Source organism: Mercenaria mercenaria, chromosome 5 (genome assembly GCF_021730395.1).
Source record: "Mercenaria mercenaria strain notata chromosome 5, MADL_Memer_1, whole genome shotgun sequence".
Lineage (NCBI taxonomy): Eukaryota > Metazoa > Mollusca > Bivalvia > Venerida > Veneridae > Mercenaria > Mercenaria mercenaria.
The window spans coordinates 42,536,985-42,547,494 of NC_069365.1; the positions used below are offsets into that span (position 1 = coordinate 42,536,985).

Consider the following 10,510-nt stretch of genomic DNA (forward strand, 5'->3'; position numbering starts at 1 on the left):
AATGTAATTTTCAGACATTGTTTATTTCTTTACAAATTACATCCATTTTTAAAGTGGACAACTGTTTGAGAATATATCAAGTATCCATCGTACAGGACAGTATGGTAAAACATGTAGTGGTCAGGTAAGTTAATGGTAAAGATGTTATTCGTTTATCAAATATTTCTGTATTTTGATGATATAGCCCAGTACTCCTAAACTTCAAGTTTCGGTTGTACAGAGAAGTATGGTATTCCTTTACGGTACGTAAGTATGGGTCTTTAGTCAGTTTTCATTTTTGCATTCTAGGACCTTTAAAACAAAGAAAATGAATAAACACAACTAAACGTGGCATAAATTTTGTTATGTACATACTAGGTATCATTGTTGTCAAATCAGTCGACAGGTGTTACCGACAGATCAATATCATACATTTTCTGCTTTGCTCAAACTATTCCTCTATAGATTTTCATAACTTACAAAACATTTTGTATCTACTAAATGCTTAATGTTTTCAACAGGGTTCGAACATAGTAAATTTGTTCTATTCTAAAGTTCATACAAGTGGTTATTCTTATTGTGATATAATACCTATATTTGACAACATTTTATACACACATTCATTTGGTTGCTTAATTCTAGATATCACAAATTCAATATTAGAATATATTAATTCGTTTTCATAAAATAAAGATCCTTCTTGATTGCCATTTAAATAAAGTAGAAAGTCAAGCTCTGTATATTCTGCAACAAACAATAGTTGGCTGGTAAGACAGCATTATGATACCAAATTGCCACTCGACGTACAGTTCATTACTACGCGGATAAATGAATCCCAGCATAATTTCAATTATAATATTTCAATGTGCATGTAAGAAAGAAAACAATGCTTTCTTGTGGTTTATTTAAGAAATAATGTATCTCATCCAGTGATTTTGTTGAATAAATCATTTTTTTCAGATGCGAAGGAATTAGATCACGAGGGTGCAGCCCGAGTGATATAATAATACGCATCTGAACGACAACGATTTATTCAAGAGCAAATCACTAAATGAGATATATTATTTCGATTCTAACACGTTACCAAGGGTTTTTAAGTACATCCTTGACGACATTCATTAAAAATTTGCCCGTTTTCAATCGGTTTCTTTTCCAGCGCGCCTCACCATGACGTAATAATTGTGACGCCAGAACAGTGATTTGTTGTATACTAATTCAGTTTTCTGCTTTCTTTGTTTAACAGGAAAATGAATCGGATCGTGTTAGAATGTCTTATTTACCATAGTTTATCTTTCAGATGTTTAACCATTCAAGCAAACACCCTCGCCGTTCAATTCTTGCACATATGAACTCTGAACCAAGATATTTCAGATCACAAACCACTTTAAAACCTTATTATTTCAAATAATTTATTTGTAATTTAAAAGTAATACATTCTTTGAAACCCTGAAAACGTTGGCACTTTGTTTAACTGGAAATCAAACCGAGTCAGGTTAGAATCTGCGATAAACTGTTGACGCACGGACCGGTAGGCGAGCAATAAGACGCCAAATTGCTGCAAGACGTCCAATACACTACTCCTTGGATAAATGAAGATCAGCATAATATTTATCAAAATGTCAATGAGCACATCAGAATGAAAACAATCAAGGCCTTCTTGCAATTACTGTCTAATTTACCATGGTTCATCGTTCAGATGCTTCAGTATTCAAGCACTCGGGCTAACACCCTCGTGGTTCTATTCCTACACATCTGAACTCTGAACCATGGTAAATTTAAGAAATAATATATCTCATCCAGTGATTTGTCGTTGAATAAATCACTGCTTGGAGTTCAGATGCGAAGGAATTATATCACGAGGGCGTAGCCCGAGTGATATAATAATATGCATCTGAACGACAAGCAGTGATTTATTCAAGAGCAAATCACTAAATGAGATATATTATTTTGATTCTAACACGTTATAAAGGATTTTAAAGTACATCCTTGATGACATGCATTAAATATTTGCCCGTTTTCAATCGGTTTCTTTTCCAGCGCGCCGCTATGCCGCTTGACACCGTGACGTAATAAATGTGACATCAGAACAGTGATTTGTTGTATGATAATTCATTGCTTTCTTCGTTCTTTGTTTAAAAGGAAAATGAATCGGATCGTGTTAGAATAGAAGATAAAGCACTCAAAGGCCTTGATTATTTGTTAAATAAAACACCTTTCTTTGTGGGTAAGTGATTTTCTGCTAAATATTAAAAACATGGTTCTGCTATATATTTAACAAATAATCAAGGCCTTCGAGTTGTTTATCGTCTGATTTACCATGGTTCAGAGTTCAGATGCGTAGGAACTGAACCACAATCGTTAGCCCAAGTGGTTAAATACTGAAGCATCTGAACGATGAACCGTGGTAAATTAGACGATCAATGACAAGAAGGCCTTGATTGTTTTCATTCTGAAATGCTCATTGATATATTCTAATAGATATTATACTGGACTTCGTTTACCTGAGGAGTAATGTATCGAACATCATGCGGCAATATGACGTCATAACTGATGTCATAATGCTCTCTTACCGGTCCGCGCGTCAACCGTTGTTTATCGCAGAATATATAGAGCTTGATTTTCTTCTTTGTTTAATTGGAAAACAAATCGAACCATGTTAAAATTCTTGTTCTACAATGCAGAATTTTGTTAATGTATCCATAGGAAATTCTGCCAGTTAATGGAGGAACTGTGCTTACAATTATTAGTCCGACTTCCATTAATTTTCTTCAGGGTCAATTTTATTGAAGTTTTGCATGGTTTTAATCATGTCCTTACATTGCTGTTTATGCTAGAACTTTGAATACCTATCAAAATTGACCAAAAGAAAGATAGTAGTGCAGACTAACATACAGGAGCTATACTATAATATACAGGTTCCGGTCAACCTTTATGCTACCCATGAAACAGTTACCTGGCATTATTCTAGGCATTTCAGGAACAAGAGGGTCACTGACCCTGAAGTGCTCACCTTTGTATAAGGCAGTGTGTTTGTATAACGTAATGGTACAAATATTGATAGGTTTCTTCTATGTTAGCCGTCACACACATTCTTTAACCTAGGGCAATAGTTAGACCGTACAACTCTTGATATCATACGCCAAAAATCAAGGCTCTAGCTATTATTGATTCAGAGAATATTTTCAAAGTTTCTTATATAAAAGCCTATAGTAAGTACAGTCATGTCACATACAGGGGCATGGCCATTTTTGAACTTAGGGCAATAATTTGGTCAATTATGGTACAGATTTTAACCCTTATATCACATGCCAGATATCAAAGCTAAAGAGAAAAAGATTTTTGAAGTGTGATAGTTGGTAACCTATTTTTAACCAAAAAGACCCTCATGTTCAATGAACCAGAACCATTTGAACAAATTTGTAAAAGAGGTACCAAGAGATTGTTGGTGTAGTTTCATCAAAATACAGTCAGTGGTTTTGGAGATGTTGTTTAAAGAAATTGTTGATGAAGAGACCATGCCCAATGGCAGCCATGTTTTTTGACGAATCAGAGTAATTTGAATAATATTGGTAGAGGGTCACATAAGGACTATTTGTGTAAAATTACTTTAAAATTGGGTCAGCAGTTTCACACAAGAAGATTTTTAAAGTTTCAACTATATACATGTAGTGAAAAGTGGCCACGCCCTCTGGCTGCCATATTTTTTGACGAATCAAAATAATTTGAACAATCTTGGTAGAGGGTCACACAAGGACCATTTGTGTGAAATTATTTTAAAATTGGGCCAGCAGTTTCACACAAGAAGACTGTTTAAATTACCACTATATACATATAGGGAAAAGTGACCACACCCCTGGCGGCCATGTTTTTTTGACGAATCAGTATAACTTGAACAATCTTGATAGAGGGTGACAGAAGGACCATTTGTGTAAAATTATTTCAAAATCGGACCATTGGTTTAGATGTTGTTTGAAGATTTTTCTATTTTTAGCTCTATGTGCAACCGCTTGAATAACTTTGGAAGAGGACCACTCAAGGAACATCCAGGCCAAGTTTCATCAAAATCCATTCAGTAGTTTAGGAGGAGATGTCGTTTAAACATAATTGTTGACGACAGACGACGGACACAATGATCGCAATACCTCACCATGAGCACTTTTGTACTCAGGTGAGCTAAAAACTAAGCCATTACTTCTGCAGCACTACCTCAAGATGTTCCATAAAGAAATTGTAGACAGTCTTTCAGGCGTGCATAAGAACTCTGGAATTTGCACACTGTAACAAGCAGTTTTTTTTTTCATTTTTCTGGATGTAATTATGTTCCTGAATATCTGATCACAACAGAAGGTGTGAAGTACTGCAGATACTAATGTTAACCCTTGCCTCATTTGCTCAGTGACAGACTATTTCCAGGATCGACACTTGGATGCAGACTCTCGCAAAACAGGCATTTTATTACATATGAAATCTTGTTTATTTCATACAAAGATGAAAGCAAACACTAAATATTTGCCAAAAACTTTATTTCAAATAAATTTTACCACTTTTGAAATAAACAAATGAATTTTACCACAATGGAATTATAAAATCAAGGTTTAAAAAGTCGTATTCATTTTAAATAAAAATTGCCAAGACTGGTTTTCTCTTATTCAAGGTAAATGAAAAAATCTGTAGTTCTTTTCAGTTCAAGTAACACTACACTGCAATAAAATATTAATATATGTTTCAAGATGGATTTCAAAATTTCAAATAACAGATTGAATCAGGCTTAGATAGTCTTATTTCCACAATAAAAATTAAAATTACAAGGTAAGTTTTGACAGTTTATGGTTCAGGGTTGTGTTCACAGCTTAAGTACACATCAACAACCTCCTCTAAGACGCAGCACAAGATGGAGGGTGGACTCCTTCTGGATGTTGTAGTCAGACAATGTACGACCATCTTCCAACTGTTTGCCAGCAAAGATCAATCTCTGCTGATCTGGGGGAATGCCTTCCTTGTCCTGGATCTTGGCCTTCACATTCTCAATGGAGTCTGATGGTTCAACCTCAAGGGTGATGGTCTTTCCAGTGAGGGTCTTCACAAAGATCTGCATACCTGGAAGAATTAAATGCAATAAATGATTAAACTTTTTCATGGAGAATACGGAAGGTACCCTGAGAATAATGTACAGCTTTTGGACATACCACTCTCCTCCCTTAAACTGTGTAGACTAAAAACTAGGACTGGCATTAAATTACGTGATAGATAACAGTATGTTATATAAGTAAATTAAACGGCATATTGAAGGAAAAATTACTAAAAATCAGAATCATCATGATACCCAGCAATATTTGAGTATTTCAAATTGCCAACAAAACTGACATAAGATGACAAAGTAGACCCACTTTCCTTAATTGCTGGCTGTTTGGCCTTTACCAGATTAGAACAAGGCAGTCGCACTTTTAGTTAAAGGTTCTGTGCAAATAAAACTGAAATTCTTTCAAACTGATTAGAAAGCAGTAGTTACCTCCTCTCAGACGAAGCACAAGATGAAGGGTGGACTCCTTCTGGATGTTGTAGTCAGACAACGTTCTGCCATCTTCCAACTGTTTGCCAGCAAAGATCAATCTCTGCTGATCTGGGGGAATGCCTTCCTTGTCCTGGATCTTAGCCTTCACATTCTCAATGGAGTCTGATGGTTCAACCTCAAGGGTGATGGTCTTTCCAGTGAGGGTCTTTACGAAGATCTGCATACCTGAAAGAATGTGGCATTTCAATGTCTGAACTTCAAGCAAGTAAGTAGACAGTAAATATATCGAGACATTAACCCCTTTATAATGTCAGTGATCAGCAATTATAGGATAATGTCGAAAAAACTTGAAAGATTAAATATTCTTGTAACAATGAATAAATTCTGAAGGAAGTCACCTAGGCATATGGAAATGAAGAAACACAAAGATTTTATTACCTCCTCTTAGACGAAGCACAAGATGAAGGGTGGACTCCTTCTGGATGTTGTAGTCTGACAATGTTCTGCCATCTTCCAACTGTTTGCCAGCAAAGATCAATCTCTGCTGATCTGGGGGAATGCCTTCCTTGTCCTGGATCTTAGCCTTCACATTCTCAATGGAGTCTGATGGCTCAACCTCAAGGGTGATGGTCTTTCCAGTGAGGGTCTTTACGAAAATCTGCATACCTGAAAGAAATATGCTAGGTATTAAAGTATTGTTCAGGGGTAAACATTCAGCAAGAAGTACATATATTGAGAACCAAACTTATCAGCAGCAAAAACACTTAAAACATCAGAAAGGAAATAAGACCAGTCAGAGGATACAGTAATTAACTTTATCACATTTTTGACCTCGTTGGAGTGAAATAAAGCCATTACATAAATTCGATAATACACTAGTGTAATAAAGCACGTTGATGTCATTTAAAGTATCAGAGACGTTGGTTAAAATGACGTGTTAATAATAGTTAAAGAAAGTAGATTTTTTTATGTATTAGCTGGAAAAGCTAACATGAGATAAAAAGGATATTACATTTGTGAGTTTCCACATTGAATTTATTAAACTTGTTGAATAAATTGATAAAATGCTCTGCAGAGGTTCGCATTTTATTATTTTATGCAACTCATTTAATAAATTCAATATGAAAAGACACTCCAGTAATATCCTCTACGAGAATGCTAATCTTTGATGCATGCCAGCGAAACAGTGTGTATCTGTGGAAGCAACCACTGGAGTGGAAGCAACCACTGGATTACTTATCAGCCCCTCAATACAGGTTTTTGGTAGGAAACAACATTAACCAGAAAACATCTGTAGAGGGAGGTTGACCTTAATAAAATGATCAGCTGAGTTTTTATAAGAAAATGTATATGTGCTGTTGGGGTATGTAACAGAGAAATAAGACTGTTACATATGAACCATTTTGTGGATACAAATGCAAGGGCTTGTAAGATAGCCCGCCATTTACTGCATATATATAAATCAAATGATCCTTGTAATACTGAAAGTTAACTTCAGGGCATAGGGAAATCAAGAAATAACACAACCAGGAACATATTATTTCTTCCTCATAATGATGAATGTGTACCTAACAATGTTATCTAGGCAAACCATATAAATGCAGAAACAACAATGAAGTGTTAAATACCTCCTCTAAGACGCAGCACAAGATGGAGAGTGGACTCCTTCTGGATGTTGTAGTCCGACAATGTACGACCATCTTCCAACTGTTTGCCAGCAAAGATCAATCTCTGCTGATCTGGGGGAATGCCTTCCTTGTCCTGGATCTTGGCCTTCACATTCTCAATGGAGTCTGATGGTTCAACCTCAAGAGTGATCGTCTTTCCAGTGAGGGTCTTTACAAAGATCTGCATACCTGGAAAAATTAACCAATTGACCTAAATAAATTTCAAATTTGCAAGGGTAATCATTCTACAAGATATGCCAAGAAAGAAAAGAGCTTAAAACTTCTGAAAAAGTTATAATTAGCTGTAATTAGCTATAAAAAGCTGTAATAATTAAAACCTTTAGGTTTCATCAGACAACAAGTAAAGGGAAATGCAAAATATCTGAAGCTAAATGTAAAGCAATTAAAAACTAACTGGAAAGAAACTAACCTCCTCTTAGACGAAGCACAAGATGAAGGGTGGACTCCTTTTGGATGTTGTAGTCAGACAATGTTCTGCCATCTTCCAACTGTTTGCCAGCAAAGATCAATCTCTGCTGATCTGGGGGAATGCCTTCCTTGTCCTGGATCTTGGCCTTCACATTCTCAATGGAGTCTGATGGTTCAACCTCAAGGGTGATGGTCTTTCCAGTGAGTGTTTTTACAAAGATCTGCATACCTGGAAGAATGAATTGTAGTCATAAACGTTCAATCGGAAAATATTTATGAAAATAAAATTGTTTAATATCAACCATCATAGTAAAAAAATTCATTATATACTTTGGACAAGTTTTGGTAGTTCTGATATTTTTTGATAAACATTCAAACAACTTTAAACACAGAAATTCTAAATTTTATTTCTTTATAACCACAGGTATGAGCACACAAGATACCTAAAAACTTAAATAAATGAAAGCAGCAATACCTCCTCTCAAACGTAATACAAGGTGGAGTGTAGACTCTTTCTGGATGTTGTAATCAGACAATGTGCGGCCATCTTCCAACTGTTTGCCAGCAAAGATCAGTCTCTGCTGATCTGGGGGAATACCTTCCTTGTCCTGGATCTTGGCTTTCACATTCTCAATGGAGTCTGATGGTTCAACCTCAAGGGTGATGGTCTTTCCAGTGAGGGTCTTCACAAAGATCTGCATACCTGAAAGGATAAAATGTAATTCATTAAATTTCAGGCAAGTCAGGAGAGAAAACTTCAATAGAGAGGTCTGCACCTTAATTTGTACTGCAGCAATGAACCTCAGTGAAAAAAGGGGTGAAATATTCCATTCCTGTAAATGGTGAATAAGAAACAATGAATTGATCTAAGAAACTGCACATGGAATTCCTATTATATCATTACCTCCTCTCAAACGCAGAACAAGATGGAGAGTGGACTCCTTCTGGATGTTGTAGTCTGACAATGTACGACCATCTTCCAACTGTTTGCCAGCAAAGATCAATCTCTGCTGATCTGGTGGAATGCCTTCTTTGTCCTGGATCTTGGCCTTCACATTCTCAATGGAGTCTGATGGTTCAACCTCAAGGGTGATGGTCTTTCCAGTGAGAGTCTTCACAAAGATCTGCATACCTGAAAGATAAGGAATTCATTTATGTACTGTATATACATAAATTATTCAAAATCTGACTCTCTCTTTAGAAGCAGAGACGAATGTAACTCGGGGGTTATTCATTTCACCACAAGCATAATTATACTTCCAAATTTTGACCACCATAAATAGCTATAAAAATAATTTCCATGGGTATTTTATTTGTTTTGGGTTTAATGACGTTTTTCAACAGTATTTCAGTTATGTAACGGTGGGCACTTAACCTAACTAGTGTTCCTGGATTCTGTACCAGTACAAACCTGTTCTCGGCAAGTAACTGCCAACTTCCCCACATGAATTATCAGAGGTGGAGGACAAATGATGTCAGACAATGGCTTTTATCAAATCGTCACGGAGAACATACGCCCCGCCCGACGAACGAACTTGTGACCATGTGATCTGTAGACCAACGCTCTCCCTACTGAGCTAAGCAGGCGGGTCCAATGGGTAGATGGGGTAGATGTATGGGCGATGTTCAGACTTGTAATACCAAAAAAAATCCGATGATGGCAAGGGTTCCGCTTCCCTCTGCCATTTGAGATCTATAAATCTGCAAGATCGTTAAATGGAAAACAAATACCCCAAATAAATTAGTTTTCTTTCTCTTCACTTTAATGTAATCAGACAATTTTCGGAAAAATCGATTTTTTCTGAAAGTGAAATAAGGTCACCCCGATTATTCTATTTAACGTGGAAATATCCTGATTATATATTTAAAATAATACTTATACTGACAAAGAGAATCAAACAGCTGTAAAAGTAGTTTGTAAATTGTACTTACTTAAGCTGTATTCTGAGTATTTGTCTTGTGCGAAATTTTCAGTGTTCTTTCTTCCTTTTTGCGTGATGTTATGACGATTTCGATGCGCGCGCCTCTTCTTATGCGAATAAATGACGTCACTTTCTAATAATTGCGCGAATATGAGCGATTTCTATTTTTAGTATAAAATCCGTCATCGGACTCATTATACCCGGAACCCAACGCATAGGTTGAACAAAAACCAAAAATGTCCGCCTACACAGCCAACCACATGTGAAACTGTATACGTATAAAGTGACTGAGCACATGTATACATTGAAACAAACGAATTAGATAATAACGTAGTGAAACTACTTTGTGTGGAAATTGATTTCAACTTGACCTTCAATCAACATATATTAAACAAGTATTTGTGAAAAAGCTGCACAACAAATTAATATTCTAAAACGAATTGGTAATCATCTAAGTAAATCAAATAGACTTACAATTTTCTTATAGCTTCATCTTCTGAAATTAAAAATTTTATCAGTTTTATCAGATCAAAAAAATAATCGTCCAAATTCATATTATTTTAGATATTCTAATATATTGCAGGTACCTCGGGTCAGTACAACTAACTTTGGTAAGTTTTAGGTATGCTGCCCCTGTATTGTGGAACGCCTTACTGGACAATTTTCAGCAAACCAACAATTTCAAAAAAATTTACAAATCTTATATCCTTCTTTAGACTGGCTCCAGTCCCCATGTTTGTTCTGTCATCTTCTCATATGTAACTTTTCTTCATAAACAGTGGAAGTAACTGCAGCAGGTTGTTTCTTTAATGACATTTTTTTATTCCTCCTGGCTCCAAACATAGGTATAGTTTAGCCATCAAAGAAAGATGTGCTATTTTAGAGGCTTAAAATTTACTAATAAAATATTTGCAGTATTTATAAAAATAACCATGCAGCTAAGGAGCCAGGTGAATCCTTCTGGTCAGGGAATGAGAGTACTTGTGTGGCTTGCCGGCAAC

At 35.9% G+C, this 10,510-nt stretch overlaps 1 protein-coding gene across 3 annotated transcripts; it reads right to left on the bottom strand.

The window, feature by feature from the left end:
• Window positions 1-4,485: 4,485 nt before the first annotated feature.
• On the bottom strand, window positions 4,486-9,674 carry LOC123557025 (polyubiquitin-C). Of its 3 annotated transcripts, XM_045348202.2 has the most exons (8): window positions 9,520-9,674; window positions 8,492-8,719; window positions 8,063-8,290; window positions 7,589-7,816; window positions 7,120-7,347; window positions 5,930-6,157; window positions 5,489-5,716; window positions 4,486-5,076 (listed from the first exon to the last, which is right to left on the bottom strand). In XM_045348202.2, exons 2-8 carry the CDS (start codon window positions 8,715-8,717, stop codon window positions 4,841-4,843), a joined length of 1,602 nt encoding a protein of 533 aa, XP_045204137.1. In that variant the 5' UTR covers window positions 8,718-8,719; window positions 9,520-9,674; the 3' UTR covers window positions 4,486-4,840. The 3 variants fall into 3 exon arrangements, with proteins under 3 accessions (XP_045204137.1, XP_045204138.1, XP_053399320.1); XM_045348203.2 differs by lacking the exon at window positions 7,120-7,347; XM_053543345.1 differs by lacking the exon at window positions 5,489-5,716.
• Window positions 9,675-10,510: the final 836 nt, after the last annotated feature.

Coding starts and splice junctions, on each gene's coding strand:
- LOC123557025 (XM_045348202.2), bottom strand. CDS start 8,717: ATGCAGATCTTTGTGAAGACTCTCACTGGAAAGACCATCACCCTTGAG. Junction 6,158..7,119: donor TGTGCTGCGTCTTAGAGGAG/GTATTTAACACT, acceptor TATTTCTTTCAG/GTATGCAGATTTTCGTAAAG. Junction 5,717..5,929: donor TGTGCTTCGTCTAAGAGGAG/GTAATAAAATCT, acceptor ACATTCTTTCAG/GTATGCAGATCTTCGTAAAG.